Here is a 26,196-nt window from a genome sequence, read left to right as displayed (position 1 = left end):
CCCTTCTAGGTTCAGGTTCCTATGAACATAATCAGAATTTCAAAATAATATTTCTTAACTTCGGTGAATGATCCAACTCCAGGGTTAACAACTGATTTAAAGAACCGTGTTTTTCAGCACTCCAGTCGGAACATGCATTTCTAAAAACACATAAAGCATATTAAATCAGGCCTCACAGGGGAAATAGCAGAGAAACTCTTAGCCGGTGAATTCTCAGTGCACGTAGATGAGGTAGGTACCTACATGCTGTGTGGCTGTGGGCACTTACGGAACATGAGTTTATTCTGATTGTGCTCTACCTAGCCAGAAGCTATGTGGCATTAGCACCTGATCCAGTAAATCCCACCTGTTACCTTGGGCTTTACTTTTATGCAAGCTATGGCTATGTGACTTCTGGCTGACTCTAAAAACAGGCAGAACAATTTTTTATCTATCTGCATTCAGAAACATCACAGAGGCATACTACTTGGTGCCCAAAGCTTTGAGAACTCAGCATTTCATAGAAGGAGGTTGCTTTTAGTCTTACTGCAGCCAAGAGCCTGACAATCTGATGAAACTTCGCTTCCTTTCAGTATATGGCATAGAACAAATCCTCATTGATATTAATGTAGCAGTCCACACATAAAGAATAAGATGATATGAAGGGATAGCATTTAAAAAAAGAATATAGGTCACTGATCTTACTGCGTTTTTATCATCTCATGGTTATTATCCCTTGAATAGCTATGACATAAAATTTTACAGCTCACAAATGTCTTACAAATTGAGTGCTCATTAAATTATGTTTATTTTTCTGTGATAAAATTTGACTGAATAAAGGATGTACAATTTTGAGTAGACAAGAAATATTATGAAACAGATTTAACGTTAGGTTCTGTAGGTTTAAGAAATTCAAGTAATTAAGTCAATGCTCCTATCATTCTTAATTTCAATGTTATAATCTTGAAACTGCAGAAAACTAATCAGTCCTAATAGTTACCATAGGTTACATTTTGATAGTTTATGACCTATCTACTGAGGTGTGTACCAGATCACGTATTCCATCTTTGAATGTAAATCAATGGGTGTTCATATTTTTCATTTTTAAAAAATGCAAAGGGCATTGGTATTCCATGAAAGCCGCCTATCAATCCAAGTTAAAACCTCAAATATTTGCCTTTCTGCACAGACATTAGAACTCTTACTTCATGGGGATTAGTAATTCAGTTTTTTTCTTTGATCACAATGTAAATTCATTGTACACTCATACCTCATAATGATCCATCTGTGAAGTTTTGCTCTTCAGTAGCTGTTAAAATTAGGAGAGGATTTTTTGGTGTGTTATTTTTATTCACAACCACATTAATGCAAGTCCTAAACTAATCAATTTGCATTATGTAGCCTTTCATGCAGTTTGCACAGATTTACAGCTTGGTTGCTTTATCTAGTCTCATGCCTGTGAGACAGCTGTTAGGCATTTAGCTAATCTAATTTTAATCCCCAGGGGGGTTCTGGTTTGTCCATTGAAAGGTAGATGCATGGACCACAGTGTACCATCTGAGGTATCTTATGGCACTCCTATTTAATTTATTTTTTTCTTTATGATTCTGGATCCAAAGTTTTGTGAAAACGTTCATTAGAACTGTCTGAATAATCAGAGTGTAACAGCTATTGGCTACAGTTTGCTTCTAATTTTAATTTTCTCATGGGTATGTTTAATATCTCTTGTATCTTTTAAGCCTATCATGCTGATTTCAAGGGGTAGTAAGCAAAGATTTTTTTTAATATATTCAATCTACATAAAGCTATAAAGCATTTTCTGTACAGCGGTTTTATTTCTTCTGCCACTTGAATTTTTTCTCTTATCTTTTTTATGATACTTAAAGAAATAAGGAGAAAAGAAGAGATTAAACCTTTCCTTGTTTGATTGTGTCCCTGCCAACAGATCATATCTGCAAAGGACCATTCAGCTTTCTCATTAAAATTCACAGTCTCTAGATGACTAAACTTAATTGGCGAAAAGTCAAGGAACATAATTGTTTAAATTATGAACATTTCTAAAAACAGTGCATTATGATGAAAGTCATCTATTTATATTGTGCCATTTCATTATGATTGTACTTTCAATGGATATTTTATCTTGCTGTTAAAAAGGTAGTAAAGTGAAAACCTGACAAAATGAAACGGCTTAAGCTGCTGAATACTAACAATCTTCAATCAACAATTTATTTTCACATAGGAAATGAATTTAGATTTTTAAAATATAAATGCATTTTTCCTAATGTTATTTATATACTTGAGCGCACAGCTGCTTCACAGCTAATAAACAAGCTTATATTTAAACAAGAAGCCAAGATAAAGTACTAGCTATATAATAATCGATAGAAATTCTGCCTCTGAGCTTCAGCAAACAGCTTGCTTTAATAATGAAATCACAAACTATAAATGATAAAGATTACGGGCCAGCAGAAGATTGCACTCCCACTTAAATTAATGGCAAAACTGTCCAGACCATCTCTTGCCCCATCTAGCTAGGCCATAGCCTGGCCTTAATCAAATCACACTCTTATGAAATAGCTGGCTTGAGCTGACCTCATACATCTCTCCTTTGTAATCTAATGTGCCTAGTGAAGGTTGATATTAGTCTCTTGCTAACCCTCTCTATACAGCCTTGCTAAGACTTGTTCACCTTTGGGCATGAATTTACCGGTGAGCGGGTAGACAGAGGGCAATTTCACCACCTTTGTGCCATTAGTGTAGGTCAGTGAGCCATGCCTGTGTTGTGGCATGAGGCTGGGCATCCGCTGGCACCCAGCTGCACAGGGGCTGCAACGCATCTGCACTGATTTGGCCCTTGGAAAAAGGTTTAAGAGGATGGAGAAAAAGCAGGGAATGAACCAGGCGGAGGACCAGCTTCATCCCTCACCTCCCTGCAGAGACATGTTTTTCTGTCTTTTTTCAGTTCCAGTTTGTCAGGGAATCAGGCTCCCTGATGCAGAGGGCAGCAGTAGCCTAGAACAAAGTTTGCCTTACACAGTCTAACCCATGTTTTTTCTTCTACCAATCCAGACAAAGCCTTCTTCCTACTTCAAATCCAGGTAATAATTGACCTTAAGTTAGTCAAACGAGTCTGGCTGCAGTCAGTGTTAGCAAGATGAATTCAGAAGTCATATTCTGTATGTCCCATATGTTATCAGCTTCAGAGATCAACAGCTGCCTGCAATTTTGGCAGGAGTGTTAAATCTTCCTATAGCTGCCTTCACTGTCAGTGAGAATTTCTCACACCTCTGAAGATCTTCACTGTTCCTGCAACACTGGATGTATGTGTCCCTGGACCATGCCAGTCTAATGTGTTTCCTGGCAAGACACAGGGCCAACTAAGCAACATATGTTCCTTCTGTCCTGCTAGTATTTGCTAACCAGATGGTATTCAAAGAATGCAAGTCAGTGATGTTCTCTGTTCATCCATCTGTCCTGAAATTCTCACCGCTTAAAACAAGTATACTTTCCATCTCTAAACGTTAGGATTCAGTGAAATACAAGGTGGCTGTGGCAAAATAACACTAAGGTCAGGTATACAAGAACTCACATAGAAAAGTAAATAAAGCTTTCCATCGTATTCTCAATTCATTTCCTTGCAATTTGCAGTATAGCTGCTTTGCAGCATTACTTAGCTTTCTGAGATCAGCTGGATATTGTTTGTACTAGATTGTTATTTACTAGTTTACTCTGCTGCATTAATTCAGGCAAAGACCAAATGAAGTAAAGCCACCAAAATGACTTTCAAAGTAGGCCACCATGAGTATTATTTCAACCACTTAAAACATTTAATCTTAGTTTTAGTCCCCTTTTTATACTGCTTAAAAGATTAAATTAGGAGAGAGCCAAGGATATCAATGCAAAAACTTTAATTGTAGTTTTAAAAATGGACACATGGATGTCACTCAGCTGAGCTTTACTCGCTCATCTTTAAATCTGTTAAACAGTATGGAAATCATACCCTTCTCCCAAGGATAGTATCTTCCCTGAAAACGTTAGCTGATTCAGATTTGGATTTACAATTAAAATTATTTATTTTTAATAAAATTATTTCAATCAATCAAATTTGTAACTCAATAGCTAACTAAGGGCAGAGATCTCCACCTAACAGCTGATTAACTGCTTTCGCTTTGCAAGTGCAATCACGCCTGATGCCTGCTTGAGCTGACACCTGGTTAACAGTCCTATTTTATCTTTGTCTTTTCAGAGCTTGGATTTCAAATTATTTCAATTAAAAGATAAAGTTGTTCAGCTTCCCTTTCCAAAACTTATATTTATTTTCTTTTCCCATCTTCCTTGGATCTGAAGTAGATCTATGGGAAGAGAACCTAACAAATAAATGTTATTGTTGAAACATTGCCTCAGCATTTTCTTTGATCGTCATTTTTACTGATTTTGTTTCAAGACTCCATCAAATAAACTGTTTCTCCCTAATTTTTCAAGCTTCACCCAGTCTTTAATGCAATTTGATGAATATTCAATGGTCAAAACAAGCAAAATATCTAAATCTTCAGTTTATTATGCATAAGATATGTTCTGCTGCTTTCCACTTCATTTAGTTCTATAAAGGTTTTTTTCCCCCCTTTTGTTTGGAAAGATGTGGCATACTGTCCCCCAGGAACATCAACAGATGAAGAACAGGATTTATATTTGTTTGCCAGTCTGAGCACTACAACATCGGAAAACTAATTTTAGGAAGAACAATTGAAAGAATTGCCTTATTTTTTCCCGAGCCTGCACAATTCCTTTGCATTATTTAATGCAGGTGTGAAAATCCAATCTTACTTTGCTCATAGCAGGGAAAAGATTTCAGCCTTCTGAGTTTTCAGAGGGTCAATGAACAGTTTTACAAAATTCCTGAGAAATTAGATTTTTAACAAATTATATTTTAAGAATTACTGTACTTACATATAAGCATATAAGATATATCTAGCTTCTATGCGATCTTAAAAGACAAATATTTCTTCTTTACCATCTTTCTTCTTCTATTTCCAACTACACTTGCAAAGCTAATTCACTGGTTCTAATCTTTATTTTTTGACTGAACAAACACACAGGCAAAGAAAAGACCTAAGGAAATACATTTTCACACCAATAAGGTGCACTTCTCTCTGCATTCTCTCCTGTTCATCTGATCTTTAAGTCCTTTGGAACTTTTATATGGACAATATAGGATATTGTAGAAAAATAATCATCTCTTTTACTAGAAATCGTAAAATTTCTAAATGTTTCTAAAACATTTACAGATTGTCAACTTAAGTTTTATTCAGTCATGGAAAAAGGTAGGAATTAAGATTACAGCTGTTTATCAATATTTGAATAGCTACAATTAACATACATGTATGTTGTATAAAATTTTTACATATAATTTTGTTACCAATGACAATTACAGTAGTCTGTTAGACTATTACCATTACAAAGTCTTTGCTATTTAGCTACTGCTCAGTATTTCATAGGAAATTAATCTGATGGTTTTAATTTGGGTATCCATTGAACAAGCAACCATATTATCTCTAAACGAATCAAGCAACTCCCTGTAGCTAGCAGTAACTGGGAACAATTAAAAGATAAATACTAAATAGTTCACACCTCTAGTGACAGTTTTACCTGCTCTACAAAAATCTTTCTCCTGCAGTACCAACAATTAGCACTGATTATTTCAAAATCATAAAATTCATTCAAACCTCCATATGCACAAAGACAGTTCAAGTGCAGAGAACATTACACTTGGAGTATGCTGGAGTACACTTAGAGTCTGCAGCAAATGGAATACAATTTTCCTGACAGTTCAATGACTGTAACAGGGACCAGATTTTCAGACACATTAGCAGGCCAGACAGGGATTTCATATGGGGCAATTGAAAGCAAAATTCTTAAAATGCTTTTTAGTTTTAATTGGTGCTCCAAAACGCAGATAAACACTTTGTATGATCAACAAAAGGAGCTAAGTTAGATGCCTACCATAAACTGAAAGGCAACTCCTTCTTCTGTACTTGTCAAAGCAGCTAGGTGTCCTTAGTAACCCAAAGGTAGCTATTGGGATCTTTGGGCATCCAATACCTTCCAAAACCTGGCTTGCAGGGCCTGCTACTCTTACAGAAAATTAAGTGTGCAATTCAGAAAACATTGGGTTTTTTGGGGTTTGTTTTTTTTTTTCTTCCCCTCAGCTTGCAAGACATGAAATTGACCTACTCTGAGAACTTAAAATTTCTTGGGTGTATGTTTCCCTGGTTGCTAATTTAGCACAACCTGTTCTAAAGGATATTTACATGCAAAGGATACCTTTAGCTGTCAGTGCAGTATGAGGACACCTTTGTACTCTCCTCTCACAACAAGGAGACTACATGGGTTGAACAAGTTAACCACCAACACATACTTGGCTTATTTATGATATAAGAAGGAAGTAAGCTATTTTAATCTTTAAATGACGTGTCTATGCCTTTGGAACACTCTACAGGGAGGTAACAACCATATATTATATTTATATGTGCACAGTAAGTATACTACTGCTCAAGATGTTCCAGTATCATTGCTAGAAGTGATAATGATATATGATGATGTATCTGGGCTGACAGCTGAAGGAGAGAGACAAATACTCGTCTGTAAAATGTTCTGTGCGTGCACAACCTATGGCACTATATTATATGTCAAATGCTTTGGCCTGAGCTGAATTAAGTATGATCTACAGCTAGCATTTACTGTACCTGACAGTTCAGTAAATCTATATTTTGGTCCTATAAGAAAATTTGAGAGCAGTTTTGCTTTCACCAGGATCTTAAGAGAAAGGGTTATTCACTACTGGTTAACATTAACCCTTTGGAAGGACTATAAGTCATTTCAGAGTGCACGTGACATTTTCAGAGAAAACTGTACCAGAAACTCTAACCACCAAGGACACCAAACGTTTCAACACTTGTACAAATAATCAACTGTTTGGAAGAGTCCCATTGCTTTGGCCTAGCAGAACTGTTCGCAATATTTCCACCAAATGCTGAATGTAACATGGGAGTGAGGATGCAGTGCATATGGTAAAGGGAAGAAAAGAAATTATGGATTAAATATCGTACGCTATGTCAATACTTAAATTTCCGCAGATATATTCTAAGTGGCTCACATATTTTTGTACATTTAAATGTAAGCAGATTTTGCCTTGATAGGGAAGGTGAGGGAAAGAGATTCAAGAACAACTTAAACCAGATGAAGATAGACATTAGATGAGAAGATCTGCAAAAACTATTTTAAGCTCATGTACGCAACCCTCAATGTATTTGAATTTGAAATAAAAATACTTCAGTGATGCAACTAGTTTACATGATTATCTAAAGCTTATGCAAAATACACAGCTCTACTCGAGGATGAAAAATAAGCTGGAAAATGTCAAGAAGGCAGCCTCTGACAGATAATTGTAGGTCTGTTGCTTAACCAGCAGCATACAAAATTCAGGGCACCAAATTAAAGCAAATCATGTTCTTTCAAATTTGAAAAGCTATTTAAGTTTTTGATGTTATCGCAAGAGTAAAAGGAACACACTTATTTCATCAGCAAAGTATATAGCTACCATTAATAACAATAGAAATATTAACCACATATTTCAAATATGAAATAAAAATATGGAAGCACAAGGCATTTTTTCCCATGAAAAGACAGACAGACTACTTTCTAGTACATAAACAGGCCTTTTTTGGTGACACACTCATGAAGAATGCTTCTACAGATACAAGTTACTAGGAGTGCTAAGACAAGAATAAAATCCTATTTTAAAAAACACAGTAAAGAAGTTTCATTTTGAGAATCTATTTTTTTTTGGTCAAAACCTCCTCTAAATTAGAAACACTTTTTTCTTCCACAGATGTTGATCAGTTTCATAAAGTTGACATGAAGTTTTATGTGAATTAATTTTTTTTAAAATGTGAAATTCAGAGGTACAAGAACTGTACAAACACAGTAATATCAGAGTTCTACCAATATGATCTTCATTATGAATTACAATGATACTTTTATGGTAGAGGAAGTGACAAAGTGATTGACCTGACATGCATTCACAAAAAGATAGAGGGAAATGTCCTCATGTCATGTTCCAGAGAAACTGAAGATTTGATGGCACGGCATTCTTCGTAGTAAGTTTGAACAGAGCTCTTCCAGTCAAGACAAGAAACTACAGATTTGAAAGGAAAAAAAGTACCACCCCACCCCCTGTTTATTGTGAGGATTTTTCTAAGCTTCCATAACTTTAGTTATGACTGCTCCTTGGTATTTTTAAGCTTTACAGTTTATTACCTTTCTTCTTGAACAGAGTAATAGGATAATCTCTAAAAGCTGAAAGGCATGATCTTAATATAAAGGGCCACATAAGCAGATCAACTCAAAAAGTGACACAAGAATCAGTGATTCACATTCAAAGAAAAAAAATCACAGCTGTTCCAGGTCTAGGTGTCCTTATTGCAGCTACAAAAAGGGGAGTTCAATTTTAAAATATTTTATTCAGAAGATAGTGATATTTTATTTATTCCGAGAAGCCTTACCCACGTTTTGACAAGTTGATAACCAATTACAGTATTGTGAAAACGAGGATATCAGGGCTGCTACTTTTCAGCAGCAGCATCTGATAATGTCAGGTCCTAAATGAATAAAGTATGCCACTGCTTTCCACAGTTTTATAGTTTGCACCATAGAATGCAGTCAACAGCTCTGTGATGAAGAAGGTATATTTCATAAGACATTTTACCATTTCTGTGACTGTGCCAAGACTGGATCAATCAAAACCAGTCACACTCTTTGGTGTTTGGATGAGAATTTACTTCTTCAGGAATAAAAATATTCCTTTCAAGCTCACTATGAAGAATATAAACCAATACCACATTCTGCCTTACTGAACTGATTAACTATGCCCCCAACCAAAGTAAAAAAATCTTCCAACAGCCGAAGTAAAACAATTTATCAAAATTAAGATTTATGGCATCTGAGCTCCTGCATCACTCAGAAACCAAACAGTGATACTATTTTTTTAAATGCTTTGTGTACAGACACAATTCTGTTGATGCTTTCAAGAACTCCAAATAATGTCTTATGATTAACATTAGGAGAGTTATCAACAAGAGTGATTCAAGTATTGCTTTACCCCATATGCCATAAAGGGATACATGCATTATATATGGGCTTATTATAAATACATATACTTATTTATAAGATACATCCTGTTGAAATGAGTGGGATTACTCACAAAAGTAATAGTTACTGCTCAGTTTCTACCTTTGCTGGATTAGAACCTTAATTTTTAAATATTGGAAGAGGGGGAGTTCTGATTTTTGTCTTTAAGCTAGAGTTGTTAAAACTCTAGCTTAAGGCAGTGCTTCTAAATGCATCACATAAAATTAATTATAATTAACGTTAATACAAAAAGCAACATCACAAATATTATTTGCAATTGTCAAGCCTGTTTTAAATTACCTGAAATGATGATTCTAGTTATTATCGGTAGTATTAAACTTCCCTGTCTTAAATCACTTTATTGTATGGTCCATCATCATTACAAAGATCAACAATAATTAAATAATGATCTAAGAGTTCATTATTATCTGTAATCTATATAAACTGTAAATAGTAATTAGGGTGAGTACTTAAAAAGAAAGTCAGTTGCTAATCATGGATATTTGACTGAATCCCATGACTTCTAAAGGCATGTTCAGATTGACAGCACCATCTCACAGCTAGTCTCTGATGTAAATAACAGATCAGGTATATAAAGGAGTGTTCTCTTTAGAACTGAACAACAGGAAGATATTTGTGGCCAAAACAACACCTAAACTGCTAAGATGTATTGTCACTACGCATGGAAGAAAAGAGACAGAAAAACATATTTTAAAGCTGTATTCATAATGAAAAAGATTAGGCTTCTCAAAAAAAAGTCAAACAAATTTGGGTTTTTTCTGTCTTTCTATGGCTCCAAAAGGAAATAAGGTAACATGGCAGAAACAGAAGTAGGGCACAGATAACCATATATTTCAGGAACTGATGGGTGATTTCATCTGGTAAGTTTGTCAGGGGTTCATTTCCAAGCGAAAGATCATCTTTCAATACATTAATTACTAATCTTTGCAAGGGCATAACGAGAGTTCTCCTCAGACTACATTATTATTTCTCACATAGATGATGAGAGCCCATTGTGAATTCCTAGCCTTAGGATAATTCAAGATATACAGCATACCTTCAAAAAGAAAGACAGAAAGAAAACATCTGGATCAGAAACCAATATCTAATTTATTTCCTACAGCAAAACGGAACAATAAGTATTTAAATACAAGTCTTAATACTTAGGTAACAGTTTTTTCCTGAATTTATATAAGCACCATTTGTATCTTTTCTCATACTTCTATAGGCATGGACCTTAAAGCTTTATAATACAAAGATCATTCTTCTATACAAAAAAATGGTCAAATTAGTATTGCTGGATTCTCTGTAATTAATACCAAAAAAAAAAGAAACCTATCAACCCCAGAGATGAAGATTTAATAAATTCTAAACGTTAGGAGCATCTAGAGAATTACTGAGGGAAGCCATATATTGGCCCCTGTGCACAGCAGAAGCCAAGGAGATTCATATATCTTGCAAGTAATGTAACTAAAATTGTTTTGTGGGACCTCAGAATTTTTTCACCTGCCCTGATACACTAGTCTAAAGGTATTGGTATGTTTCATATGACTTTACATTGAAGAACTAGTCCTCAAAATACAATGCAATATGTATATTAATGATGACACAGATTGGAGTTAATGACTTCAGAAAAATCAATATACAGCAAGTATCTATGATGCAGATCATCTTCAATCAGTCCCCTGTTCTGTCATCTGTTCTTGATAATCTCCATTTTGGTGCTGTTTGGTATTCAAAAGTTATTACAGATATTTATTTGTTCTGTTGTGCAATTGAGTTCATCTATGGATCTATTTGACATAATACTAAAGACTTGTGTCTGTTACAAGCTTGAGATCTTTTTCTGATTTTCTTAAACTTGAGTAGATGCTGTCATTCCCAGATCTAATCTATTACGTGAAAGATCACTGAAGTCATCGACAGCATAAAGCACCATAAATGATGGAAGATTTCTCAGTATAAAGTGATGTTTGTATTATTTTTCATCTTCTATTGATGTTTTTAATCAAGACTTATGCTGGCACAAAATAATCACACAAATGGTGTCTGAGGATTTAGAAGAAACTTCAATTTTGAAAATGAATGGAAGTCTATTTTAACTGAAAGCAGAACAGGACAAAAGCTACCTGAACTGTTTATGCTAAGGATGTGTTTGCTTGTTTGCTCCCCCTTAAAAAATTCTTCTTCTCCTAACCTGAAGAGCTCTGCCCCTGAGGCAGAGAGGATCAGGTCTGAAAAGATTCTCAATGCATACAGTCCCCACCAGTCTGCCAGATCATTCCTGAGACCTGACCCAACGAGCTTGAACAGCGGTGTCTGTATCAAAAAAACCAAGAAGGTTTCAAGCCATCATAAGAACACTTCAGCTTTCTTCTGCCAAGGAGCTTGGACATTCATGACAACTGGCTTTGGGCTAAATTCATGCCTTCTCAAAAAAGACAAGTCACTAAGTTTGCCTCTACTAGTTAGAGGGAGAGGCAAACATAATAATTTTTTTGTTCAACACCTGCCAAGAGGCAAAATGCTGTTGAGGTTACATAGATGTGTAGTGCAGGTAGAGGTAAGGCACAGTGACTGGCAAATGTTACTCTCAGCTAGGCAGGTGTGGTTTTGGCCAGTAAAGCCAGAGGAAGAGTTCCAGAGGCTATATTATGGGGCCTCTGAAAACTGAACATCCACAAGACTACGAGTGCTATAACATATTAGTTCATCCAGTGGTGTGACTCTGTTCATCACTCTTGGAACAGAGAAGACTCTGGATTTTGGTGTGGCAGCAAATGCTGCCCTTTCCAAGGCAAGAGTCTAGCATTTTTGCAGGGCAACCATGTATATGAATACTGAGCATCCTGCTTATGCCTAGTAAGTTTTGAAGAGGCATACATCAAGCAGAGGTCTGACAATGACTGGGTATGTCTTGAGGATATTGCGGTCATGGCCACATGATTTAAGACTATAAAGGCACAACAGTCAGGACAGGCAAGGAATTTGGCTTCAGAAGCATGGAGTACTCTCTTAAGTACTATAGGCATGATCTGTAAGTCTCCTGTCCGCATTTGAAACAGTTATCAGGGATCCAGTTTGTCCTGAGAGGACCTAGGTAAATATGGGGATGGAACATAAACCTATTATCTCAAAAGGAATTAGAAGTGAAGTAGTCATTTGGTCAGAGAGAAAGAAGCTTTTGAGAGATGCGGTGCTGCAGGCAACCATGAGGAATGAAAGGCTGTGAGTAAGGAGCAAGCCTGAGAGAGGTGGTTCATGGATCAATCTGCTGTAATACTTCATCTACTCGCATATGAATTAGCCATCTCCTTACTAAACATTTATTAAGCAGAGCTTTCTGGTTTCAGCACCGCAGAATTTCTGAACTACAGAAGAACATGCCAAGAACTTGGAGCTTCTGATCTCTACAAAAGTGCGAACTTCACTCATTTCCTTTCCTTGTTGACACTTTCTTCCATGGAGAAATAAGGTCTGCAACAGCCCATTTCTACTCCTTTTCTTCCAAGAAGGTTATAAAATGTAAGATGTAGCAAGCACACATAAATTGTGCAGGCCTTCTCGAATGTCAATAACTGCACTTAATCCCTATGTGATTCTAACCCTATCCCAAAGAGATACTAGCAAAAAGTATGAGCCCTTACAAAGGCAGAAATAAAAGAAATGTTACGTGGTCTAAAGCACATAAAGCCAAAACTAAAAATTAAACTTCATGTTTCCTAAACACCTGTTCTGGTTTTCCATTTTTTTCTTTTTTTTTTTTTTTTTAGAAAGTCCAGCAGAGAAACTGCTTTCAGGTAGTTTCAGGACAATGAGTGGCAAAGTCAAGGGATGCCAAAATAGAAATCTCTTAGGATCAGTAAATTCCAATTTGTTAAAATGAAATTTTTCCAGAAAAAAAAAACATTAAAATCATCTACAACTTCAGTACTGGAAATCCATCCAGTTTCTTATAGAATTACTTATTCCTCTTCATGCTTCCATAGTGACCCAGTGCAAGGCTTGTGAGGAGTCTCCCCAAGCTAGTAACTGTTGAGTCTCCCAGAACCAGCTCGGTCTCAAGTTCCCGTCTGCACAGATAGCTGGCTCCCAGTTTACTTCAAAACATTTTGATTCTGAAAGCCACAAAGTATTACCACAACACTATTACATACAGAATATCATGCATTTTCATATATAAAAAAGTTATATTTATGCAACATATATAACTAAGAAAGAGACTGTTACTGTGATTGCAGTATGTCTTAAAATACAATAAACTGAGCTTCATGGTTCATAACCAGGACTAGGCAGTCCCAAAGTGGTGTCAGAACCGCAGCGAAGCAGTAGACCGGATGGCACTTGGATAAAAAATAAGGACAAACCAGAGATCAAGCAGGTAGAATGTCTAGAAAGAAACAATATTGTCATATTAATCCACACATTGCATCCACACACTTTCCTGAAAATACCTGTGCAGTTTGTACAAATCCATGAGGAGGAAACACATAACTTACTGCCAGCAACTGCTTCCTGATAAAATTGTCAAGAGTCAGGAATCGAATCATTTGTTATTTATTGGGGAGCTAGAAATTTAACAATAGATGGGGAAAAATCATTCCTGTCTATACCATGGTAATCAAAAGGTATGAAAACCTATGGACCTATTTGCAGATGTACAACTCCTCTGTATCCAGTACTACATTAAATTCTTGTTTATATATGTGTACAAAGTGATAGACAGGAACTAATGGATTCATACTTTGGGAGTATATACTCCTCAGTAACACACAGGCAGTTCCAGAGTTAAGCACAACAGAAATCTTGTAGAACTAATTGAAGGTTTATGACTCCCTAAAGACCATTAGAGGTCAGACAGAAACAAGCAACCTAAGTACCAGTTCAGCCATTCAATGGCTGTATTGATCACAATGAATTGAGGTGAACTCAGAGATCAACATGAGGATGTTCTGTCCAAGGGCTAGCATGCCTAGCTAAATTTTCCTATACTCAAGCTCTTTTCTTCCTGAAATACTGATCGGAGAATATTTTGAAAACACACATTTGTCTAGAATTCCCAAACATCAGGTAGCCTTGAAAAACTGATGCTGCAACCTGGCTACCGCATGACAGTCAGTCTTGGACATGACCACAGCACACATGACTAGGACCTTAGGGTGTAGGACAACTCTGTTGTATATACTGTATGTGTACTTGCTGCATACACATTAATGATGGTGCCAACACTTTCAGGTTTGCTTGTAATCCCTGGGAGATACGTGGGAGCCAGTCTCAGAGCAATAAAGCTGGCAATAAGTCTGCAGAGTATTCAGTGGACCACTTGATGCAATATATCCAGAGGTCTCCCCGTTTATGATCTGGATGAGTAACTGTCACTATCCTCCACTGATATGCATTGGTTTTGCATAAACAAAAACTCTGTAACTTTCCTGCTCCCAATTTTCACTCTGAATTTGTCTATCTAGATATGAAGCAGAGCACCCTTATGACCACAGAAATTATTCACAAGTTTGCAAACAGACATTTCAACTTTCCTTGCACTGACACTTCCTAATGTCAGGTAGTGAGACCATCTGGTACAAATTTTGTTAACAATGATCAATGGCTTTGAATAACAGTAACTGCAGAAGCTCTGTGTCAGTTAAAAGAATAACTGCAGAAGTTCTCTTCAAGATCACTGATTCTGAGGATGCTTGAGAAAAAATATGTCCTAGTAACATATCCCATTCAGGACGTAGGCAGAATAGGTTGAGATTTTTTTTTTGTGCCATGATCTGAAATACTCACATTTGGGATGATACTGTAACCAAGGCTCAGGAAATAACTTAATCAGATGCCTTTGTTAGAAAATCAAACTAACAAAAGATGAGATTGATTAAATTTTAGAAACTCTGTGGAAAATTAAGGCTATTCAAAGTAATTTGGACACAGAACTCTTGAGACAGCAAATGTCAGCTTAAGAAAAGTTTTTGTTGCTAGGAGACTGTAACAACAAGATGTCTACGTCGTAAAAGTACTTCTGATATATCAAGAAGAAAATGGCTTGATTAAAGAATAAATGAATGCTAATTACTATACCTAACAGCTAATAAAACCAGATTCGTTCAAGAGTGGTAACAGTGCCAGAAACCTGTCCTCATGGCAAGCTAGCTGCTGTCTTAGTTTTCTTCAGAGCAGATTCTCCAGCAGCCATTCCCACCCCCAGTGAGCTACCACTTGCTTGTATAAAAAGGTCACCCTCCTCTTCTTCCAGCCAAGAAAGTTCTCAGAGAATTTTTTCAGGGGACTGTTTTATTCTTCAAAGTAAAACCTAGAAGAAATATCAGAACATGCAAAGAAATTCTTCTGTTCTCCTTTGTTATAGCTGCAAGATATTTTTGAGCTTTATCTATGTCAGAACTGTGAGCAGGTAACAACCTTCACTTCAACAGATAAGCCTTATCCTCTGTAGCCCCAAGGATCTTGAGCAGTAAAATACTTTGCTAGAAACGAAGTGATTCTTTCCCAGCACAGGTCACTGTTTAAAGCCAAGAAGTAAACTGTAAGAGGATTCAATTCCTTGGCTCTGACCTGGAATCCAGATCCAACTATTGCATACCTATTTTGCTGTATGGGAAGATAGGTGCTTAAGATAGCAGATGCAAAAAAATCCCCTTTCACCCTTGTCCAAATTTATGAATGTTCTTTAAGATGCTATATTTTAGTGTACAGCTTGGTAAGACCATTTACTAAAGCTGAGCAGTAACTAAGCAAGCCACAGGAATGCTAGTAATTTTGATCATGTGCCCATACCTTATATACTTTTTCAGATCAGGTACAGCTACCTGGCTTTTAAAAGGCCAGCCCACCATAATACAACAAATTTGTGCTACCTCATGGAGCAGGTGAAACATTTATTTTTTTTGTGTTGAAAAGTCAATGAAGAGAGACTAGTTAAAACCAAGTAAATGTCTACCAAAGACATGAATTGCCACAGATGTTTGCTAACTGCTTGACTGGTCATAGACACGTGCCAACTTCATGAACAGAAGCATTCTTAAGTGATTCCAGCACATTAATCCTTTTTCATTATTCTTATTGATTTAAAGGGCACTTCTACAGAGGTTAAAGATTTATACAGCTGTTTCATCCAAGAGGTGCTGAACTAAGTCAGTCTAATGACAGGGAGACTGAAGTGACTTTTCTGTTAATGGATACTATTCCAGTTCTCTGCTGTATAAAAACCATAAAACAAAACTCTACATAATGACATGAAGTATAGACTTTGATAAAAAGGATATCCATTCTAGTATGAACAGATATACAGAGCATGCCAAATGGACCATAAAATGTAACCCTTCAGGGAGCTAGCCTGTGGAAACTTCACAAAAAAAATAGGTGCATTATGTTGCATTACTCTCAGCCAGCATAAGTAAAAGTAGCATAGATTATAGTAGTCTACCGCATTCTCTCCTTACAGAGTGAAAACTGATCAATGAACTACTTATCAAGCCTGAACAATATAAATCTGCTGAGTTCAACAGAGCAATTGTGAAAGACGCGTGAAAAGGACAAATGACTTCTTAGATACAGATTCTCTGGGTGGTCACCAAGGACCTCCCATACCAACAGCAATAAAGACTTATCACAGATAAACACCTTGCTAAAATCTTTCAAGTAAGCCTGTGAGAGAAGTGTCTGTTGATCTGGGAATGCAGCTAGAGCTGTAATGCAGCTCGACATAATATTGCTTTGAATTAAAATTCTCAACTGTTCCCATGAAACCAACTTCAAGACCTGTCAGTCCTAACTGTATTGGTTTTCTACAAAGAAAAGTTCTCGATGTAACTTTATCCATGTGAGAACAGTTACTCTTAGCCTGCAATTTTTCTTGTTTAGTATGTATCTAAAACATATGAGCTATACATATTCTTTACATGAGATACATATATACACACACACATACATATCATCTTTTCATCTCATGTAAAGGACTCGGATTCATGACAGAGATGCATTCCAGCTTTGATTTTGGTGCTGGTTAGCAGTTCCTTTTTTTGAACCGCATATTAATTCTTTTCATTCCCATTTTTATTTGCACTGTTTCTGTCATGCAGTAGACTAAATATGAGAAGAGCCTGATCTCAAATGTTAGGTCTATAAACTATGTCTGTAAGTTATTTATGCTATCCACAGTACATAGCAGTACAGGAGGAGAAGCAGTTGCAAGAGCAACTGCTCTTACATGCAGCTCTAGAAGGAAAAGAAGACAGGAGCAACTGGCTGGAGAATAAATGTTTGAGGAATCATCAGGGAAGAAGGATAGAGAAATAGAAAGAGATAAGCAGAATATATGTAGAAAGAGTAGTCTCCAGCTGGACTTCAAAATTAATCCTGGAAAGCATAGGCCTGTTCATAAAAGCAATAAACATTCTTTGTCTTAAAACTACTGCTAGGAGTAGGCCAGGAGGAGCTCCAAAACAGAAGCCGCAGTGCAGATCAAGAGTTGATTATGCCATTATTGGGAAGAGCTGAAGTTACATAAAAAGGAGTTGTACAAAGAACTTTCTTATTCTCAAAGATGAAGTTAGCATCTCAATAATATGCTGGAGTACTTTTACTTTTTGCAGCATTTTCTTCTCATCACAAAAGGGCAAAATGCCCCAAAGCAAATTAATACATCTGAAAGAACACTTTTCAATACAACACTGTACAACTCAACAAGCATTACAGATGTAATGCCTTTAATTACAGAGGTTTCCACTACATCTCTCTCATACGGTGTGGAAAATTTATTCCTCGACGAAACTTCTCTTTATACAGCAAATTCCATTCATATAATTGACACTTTCGAAGGCAATGAAAAACAAATCCTATCACATTCATTAAAAACTCTGTATTTTTCTTAACCTAGCAAATTTTATGGTTTTGAACAATGGAAATAAATTGTACCCTTAACTAGCATTCCTCCTCAGCATCCTATCTGCCTTTCAGCAACCCAGATTGTCTCCTTATTAACAGAGCAATCATCTGATCACCATTTATCACCTTCTCTTCCTTACAAGACAATTCCCTAATTGATTTATGCAAGTCAAGAAAGGCAGCTCTTGTAAGAGTATCCAATAGATGGGTAGACAGTTCTTGTAGAAGTAAGTTTGAAATCTAAGCGTGCTCATGTTGTAGTTGAAAATTTAAAGTTCCTGCTTTATTTGTGAACCACTTACTTTAATAAAAGACAAATAGGATTTCATCCTACAATGGATAAGTGTTGATATGAAATTGAAAATCCCACTTTTATCTGATAATATCTTCTCTATGTAAACAGAATTTATCTAAACATTTATATAAAAAAGCTTATCCAACTTTCTTTGAAAGCACTAATAGACTATGCTTCTCTTGCATACTTCAGCCATCTAGACAGTTTTGTCTGCAGGTATTTCAAGGAAACATCACACTGCACAAGGGTGTGCTCTGGAGATGTCCTGGATAATACAGGGAAGGTCTACCCCACTGTTTTTTCTCCAATCTGGCTGGTATCCAAAGAGCTCCAGTCCAGCACCTGTGTAGCCAATTTGTCATGGCACGACACAAAAAAGTTTGCTGGTGACAGCACACACTAACATAGGCATATCAGTTTCAGACTAAAGATGGCTCACTTCTGGTTAGCCTGGAGAGCAGAAAGAACTGGAATCCATCCTTCTACCCTGTAATATTCCCTAATGGCATAGATGGTCCTGCAGATACCTTCTGTGCCTCCAGCTGATGCTATGGCTTACCAAGGAATTTTCAAATCACAGTACAAAACATCTTCTTGAGGATTTTATAAAGTGGATCCAAACTCTTTCTCCTCCAATGTATTTGGATTCCTAGTTCCACTCCAGCTCCTTTTGAGCTACCTCTTACCTCTGGGATACCCATTTCATATCTCTGGAAAGCCTTTCTCATACGTCATCTCCTCCTTTGGGATATAATCTTACATGCTTTTCCTTTTTATTAATGGACTCCACAATCCATCTTCAATGTCTGCCAGGATTCAGGCAAGCTTCCCAGCTCACAAAGTCTCCTTCAATCTCCCATAGTTCCCTGTCTTTGTTCAAAACTCTTCAGCCTTCTCTCTTGAGACATGCTGTGGTACATGCAGGTTTCCTCATTCCCCTTCTGGGAGTTTCTGTGGCCCTCTAACTGTCCTCTCCAGACCCCCTGTCCCCTTGGAAGTACCCTGATTAACACAAGGAACATTAGGAACTCTTTCCCAAGCTTTTTGCCAATTTCTTGATCATTCTTTCCCTTAAAAGGTGTCATATCATATGACAAGATGACTAGCTCTCAGTTTGTTGTCCTATATTGAGGACCGTGTTATAGGGAGCAGAACAATCCCATACGCATACTTAAAAAATGGACAGTAGAATTCAATCGCAGGTATAGCATCAGGAATTAATTTAGAGTGATGTTAAGCAAAGTTAATCTCTTTTAATCATTTGAAGAGAGGCAGTGAAGCAGCAATATTTCATTATTTGTTATGTAAAATTAAGGGTTTATGCAGTGCAATGTAGCCTGGAGCCACACTGTCAAAATAACAAATAGCTCTAAAATAGTAGATGCCATCTTTTTGGCACCCAGATATCCCATGAGAGCTTAGGCTAATTCTGTGTGTAAGGACTAGACTGTTAATTCCCCTATGAAAATATAGTCTAAAAGATTTGCTTGCATTTGAATAAGCTAACTCTATTCAACATTCCTTACTGGTTCTTTTAATCATGAAAACTCCTATTGAACTCAATGGGAGTTTGAATAAAGAACACTGATCAGAGTCCTTGGAGACTGTTAAAAATAGTCTCTACAAAAAAATTATTACAGGTTATATTCTGCTGAAAGGCTATGCAAAAGATTTTTTTTTTCTATAATTATAAAATGTCTTATAAAAAACTGCATGTAGCAAGGATCTTTAAAAGGAAAAATGAAAAGCCCACATAATTGCTTGCAGCAGCAGAAATACACCTATCATATTTATTGGTTTACAAATGGCATTCTCAAGGTACTACATTGCATTTTTTAAGTTAAACGCTTTCCAAAATATTTGAAAGGTAGAGGAAGGTGGAGTGAATCAGAATTACGCTGAATTCTTTTCAAGTACAAGCACCTCTATTCACTGCCCACTTCTACAGCGTATGGCTCCAAAACTTCAAGCTTGGATCACTGTAGCAATTCTCCCTTCTTCCTCTGCCTTCCACAGTGTAGTTGGAGTATTGCATAAAGATAATACAGTGATAAATTGACTCTATTCAGGTGCTAAAAGGTGATATTGACTTCAGTGATGCAAGAATTTTATCCCATGCTTACCATGGGATAAAACTTTTAATGAAGATAGATCGATGCACACAAAACAGGAAAGTGGAAAAAGAAAGTCAATAGCTGTGCAATATCCTAATGCACATTTCATAAGGAGGACAACAGATTAATCATATTAAATTTCTAAAAATGTGTTCATATGTTGCTTGTATGTATACTTGCTCACACATGCTCTCCAGAGATGTTCTGATTATTATGCCAGGGAACAAGATCTTGGAGTTATCTGATAGAATTTGGTCAGCAAACTGTAACTGCCCCTGCACCACGACTGAGCAGAATTTCAGATTTGGCAAGAAGCTCCCTTTTCCAAATCATTACTGAGCTATTGTAGCTAACAAAAATAAAACACCGGTAAGGTCATCTGTGGAACTTCTGGACAAAAAAATAAAAAGAACTGCATCTTACAAAATTATAATAAATTCCATGTGAGAGCCAAATGCTTCTCTAAGAAATGAGCTTTACTTCTGTATACAACTTCTTATGAGTAAGGGACATTTTTAGGCTATGATCTATGCAAGCTTCCAGTGAATCATGCCTCTTATTAAAATGACACAAATAGAATACAAGTAAACCATCAAGCACTGACTATAGTTTTCTGAGGGCTGAATAACTGCGACTGGTAATTTGTAGTCATGTGCATGCAAATAAAAATAAAACAGTATAATTGGTTTCTTGATTAATGATATCACATACTGACAATGCTTCAAGCTACAGTTCTTGAGCAACTGGGAATCAAAAGAGCAGAGTTGCTGACAATTGTGGCTGGAGGTAATGTGATTTCTATAAATAAGAAATAGTGCTGAGTTATATCTATCAACAGTTATCTCTGCTTGAATATTTCAAAATGTCAAAGAGCATACTAGTAACTGTCTGGAAAAAAACAATAAAGCTTGGCATTTAAAAAACCCACACTATCTGTATACATTTCACTAAGAATTGCTTTATAAATCTTGAACTACTGGTCTATCAGGCAGAAAAAAGTTGTGCTTACCCTCTTTTTAAAAAATAGAAAAATAATAAAAAAATTCCTACAGAATTGTTTCAGCTGAGTTACCAGCATTTTTCCTAAGTCATTATTGTATTCCTTAAATCCCAGAAGTTTAAGTGTGTATTGAGGGACAAAGGAAAAGACAACAAACATGCATAATACACCAGACAACAAAAATATTAAAGAAGATTATATTTGCTGCTGATGAGCAGCATGATTAAAAAGTTCAGAGATGTAGCATCCAGTAATCCTTTAATGACTATTAACATTTATCATCAGGTTCACTCTTCTTAACATATATATGTCCTGCAGGAGTTATCATCCATCAATCCATCAGATACAAATTTTAAACTGTATTACTTGCCCTCTAAAAGGATTATTCTCTAAGGCTAATTTATATTCATTACCTATTCTGCATTGCTTGTAGCAAATTTTATGAGTCCAGAGATTCTGGGAAAATTATAATAATAATAACAGTATGTTATTAATTTTTTAAAAAGGCTATCCTGTGTATACATAGCATAGATTTCCACATTAACTGTCACAACACAAAACTGACTATTGAAGTGCTTCTATACAGAGTCAAATTTAAATCTGATGCAAACAGCTATTGTACTAAGGAAAGTATAAATCCATTTGCCAAACTTTGGTGTTTTCTTAACAAACATACTCAGTTTTCATTAAAGTAAACATTCAGAACAAATACAAAGTAAATAATTTAATGGTAATTTAAGTATAGAACGTTAGTGCAATATAGTGGTCAAAGTAAGGCTCAAAGATTGATGCATTTTGTTGCATACAGAAATACAAAGAAATCATTAAATATTATTACATTTCATGACAGCAAGTATGATTGTGTTGAAAATTGAATCAGGTTTCTTTGTCGGTCTAATAACGAGATTTTTAACATGCTGCTGCCAAAAACCAGTGAAGCATAGTATTACATTCAAGAAACAGACTACAGCTAGATTCTAATTCTCTGTCTGGCAGAGAACAACTGAAAATATCTCAACTGTTACACGTTACTTTATTTTTCTCTGCACCCCATACAGAATAAATCAAGAAAAAACATTAAAAATGAATTAATGAAAAACTACACCTTTTTTCCAAATTCTTGTGCTTTTCTTTTTATAGTCTCACACATTAACTTACCCAACAGCATTGCACTCACTGCTAATGAAAAGAAAGCAGGCAGTACAAATCTTCTTAAGCCTCCCGTGGCAAGAAAACTATTACAGAAATGAATAGAAGAAAGTCTCTGGAGCCTTTCCCTTGCCTGCTTGTTTTACAAAAGGCAGTAAGGATCACACTGAGAAGTGTCAAAGCTGAATAAACCACTAGCAATTGGGTTTATACCCTTTGGGTAGTTAGTCCTTCATAGATGATGATTCGACTTTGTCCAAAAACCATATGTGAGAAACAATGCAGAATCTATCAGAGGCTGTAGCCAAGCTTAAAACTGTAGACAAAGAAACAGTTTGCTTCTAAAGGTTTGCAAGGGAGGGCTTGTCACAGGACATTAACTCAAGCAAGCTGATGTTACATCAAACCAGTGCATCTAAACACAGTTAATCTGCAGCTTTTCACGTTGCATTCTATGAGGCGTTTGGCTGTGGCGTAATGGAGCCCCTAGGTTTAGTGTCACTTAAGAACAGGAGAGCTCTCTGTTCTTCCCTTTCACATTAAAATGCACATTTAGCATCTAGAAAACCATGCAGTAAACTGTGGGTTTTTTCCTTAAGGTTTATTATGAGCTGCAATTGGCATCTAATATTGCACATTCGATCAAAACTACTCTCCTTCCCGTGTTGTAGGCAAACTTACATATAAAGGAGCTTTAAATGATAAAATATAGAGGATTTTCTTCTAAAGGTATCACAAACAGTAGGAGGAGAACCTGATAATAACTAGGCAACATTCGATTGCAATGGCTACTTTATATCTGTATTTCTTTTTTTTTTTTTCCATAACCTTGCATTCACTGTAGACAGCTGATCAAAAAAAAACAATATGTGGAATTGGCATTTTTCTTTGGCATTTCACTGCTTAGAAATATTGAGCATTTTGCATTCTCTTGAACTACATAATGACAACTTTTTTTAAAAGCTTAAACATTAGCTGCAATGCATGAGGACTTCCTTTATGAATAACAGGATTTTACTTAACTATTCATTGAAATAAAGGCTCTGTGTTCTCAAAAAAACAAAGTAAGTATGAATAACTATGAAAATGAATGAATGTACAGCCTATGTATTATTAACAAGTCTCAACTTATTAATAACAAATCCTGTTTTACTCACTAACTTTCATTTTTTCTTTTCAAAGGTACTTATATTTTGACTGTATTCCAACTTCTGAACACATCCATTACCAGTGAAGGTTTGTAACCTTTCTAGTCCAAACAATTTTGTACTGGCAGGATAAGCAGAGCATGCAGAAATTTGGCTAACATGATGTGATTTGAACCAAAGATGATATTCAGGAGGATAGCCCATTTTTTTCCTCCTAGCTTACCATAAAATACGTTGAAAAAATCTCCTACTGTTACTCTAGACACTACCCTTCCTACTCATGCTCCCTTCTGCTGCTGTGCATGACTGTCAACTATTCCTGTAACACTGACATTCCTTTCTGTTGATACTAATTGAATTTGTCTGTGCAAATATTCATGGCACTACTTACAATTTCCATTTCTGTTTGTTCTTTGCCATTTCTACAGAACAGGCCTGTGCCTTTACCTGCCACACTGTCTTACCATGGTTTTATGAATATTTAGAGAAGGAGCAGGAGCAGGAATTGGTCAGGCAAGGATATTTTTCAAATTTAGAACTGATCTCTCTATAGCGTTCTTTACAATAAGTATCATATTGCAAAATTTTGATGTCATTCCTGAATTTTTAATTTTTCATCAATTATGTTACATACGACAAAACTCAGAAATAGAGAGAAATGACAGTTTCTCCAATATGCAAGGGCAACGGCATTACCTAGTTGCTAGCGAAGGTGAAAAAGGGGACTACCAGTCTGGCCCACCAGAATTCTGTGGCAAGTAACAGCAGTACTACTTACCCAAATATTGGTCAAAATACCAATTAGTGCAAGAATATTTTATGATGACAACTGATAGACTACAAACAGGAAAACCTTCCATCATAAATCACAGCCATTTGAGTGCCAGTCAAATAGTAATTAAGTTTCAGTCATTGTTTAATGTCTTCATAGCAGAGCATGAGTGGCAGAGCTCATTGCAAAGGAAGTTGAACTATGCTGTACTACAGCATAACGTGCTAGGGAGCAGATTCCAGCACCTTTGCACTGTTAAAATAGCATTTTACTCTAAGCTATCCCAGTCACTTAAGCCCTTAGAAGTCATTTGCAACCATATTTCAATTTGCCCCTTGTGTTACTTTCTACATTTCTCCTCATGGTGAGCAATCTATCTACAGAGCATGTATTCACTGGAGACATCTGCTAATAAAAAAATTGAAAGGAGTATAGAAAATAAGTCAATCAAGCTAGCTTGATATGCTAAATGTAATTAAATCTACAACATATTGTACTCCAAATGGTTTTAAGTGAATAAAACATCAATCTAACACACAGAGAAAGAATATTTAAAATACAAACTGTTACCAATTTATGCCACTGAACTAGACTTAATCTGGATGCAGTTTGGGTTTGGAAAGGAAGATAGTTTTAGGCCTTACTCTTCCCAACAACAGTATGGGACTTACCTGTAGGAGCTGTGGAGTCCTTCTGAGAATGTTCTACTTAATGGAACAGGGCATGAGAGAAAAAGCTACAAAAATCTTTTGGGTTCTCTCCTCTGGATCTCTCCCAGAAACAAGAGTATGCTTTTACAGGGACTACCAAAAACACCCAAAACACCCTAATACAATCCTAAAGACAGCCTGATGAAAGGATAAACGAATTAATACAGCTTTTCTTTGCAGTCTCCCTGTAGCTAGTTCATTCTGGTTGCTAGCTTCCCAAAAGTAGCACAGTGACACTCCAGTAAAGACTTGTTCTTCCAAACCCAGAGCTCTGTGTGCCTAGCACTCATGCTACTCCCCCCAACTCTTTGCAACAGGAAGATTTAGAACTTCCTGTGAACATTAGCACTAAACTCAAACTGTTCTGCTGTTTGGGAAAAGGACCCATAATGACCCTGGGAGGGGAAAAGAAAAAGAAAAAAAAAACCCAACAAGAAAGAGTATAAAGCAGTTACAGGGCTGTCCATGTGCTTTCCTGGCACATTGTATTAATCTTTTACATCTTTTCTTTGCACACTGGAGACCTAAAATTCATTTTTTTTAGTACTATTTTAACTGTCATTCAAAGGTTACATTCCCAGAGTTCAGCACCTGGAGCTTAGCAAAGATAGTACACTTTGTGAGACAGGAAAATGATGAGATAGTGAAAAGCAGTACTGAAAGGAGTCTTTGGTCTTCTGTAATTGATATGTGTTGATTCTGTTGAAGTGCCAAATATTGTGCCAACAAATTTGGTGCTGAATTCTCAATGTATCTAGAATCCTTATTTTGCAAGATGTCTGTTATATGGTGAAGGTAATGGATTACAGGTAATTAGCCATTACCTGTAATTTGTATTTGCACATCTATGAACATTATTTTAGTATAAACGTGCAGAATTTATGTCACTTAAATCCATATATAGGAAATTCATTATTCTAGTCAAAAGATGATACCACA

General features: G+C 36.2%; 1 protein-coding gene across 10 annotated transcripts in view; it reads right to left on the bottom strand.

The window, feature by feature from the left end:
- The window catches only part of ZNF385D (zinc finger protein 385D), a 439,008-nt gene that overhangs the window by 240,800 nt on the left and 172,012 nt on the right, over nucleotides 1-26,196 (bottom strand). The window contains exon 1 of one of the 10 annotated variants that reach the window (XM_087771610.1): nucleotides 22,637-22,765. The exons of the other annotated variants lie outside the window; for them this stretch is intronic. Within the exon in view, the coding sequence (XP_087627736.1) occupies nucleotides 22,637-22,646 (10 nt within the window). The 5' untranslated portion in view covers nucleotides 22,647-22,765. Of the gene's footprint in view, nucleotides 1-22,636; nucleotides 22,766-26,196 lie in introns of those variants that run through there. 10 annotated transcript variants of the gene reach the window in all.

The sequence above is a fragment of the Nipponia nippon genome, unplaced genomic scaffold (genome assembly GCF_047370975.1).
Source record: "Nipponia nippon isolate SJK-2023a ecotype South Korea unplaced genomic scaffold, ASM4737097v1 scaffold_1, whole genome shotgun sequence".
NCBI classification, from domain to species: Eukaryota; Metazoa; Chordata; class Aves; order Pelecaniformes; family Threskiornithidae; genus Nipponia; species Nipponia nippon.
The sequence above is the reverse complement of the archived record's forward strand: the minus strand, read 5'-3'. Positions and strand labels throughout refer to the sequence as shown.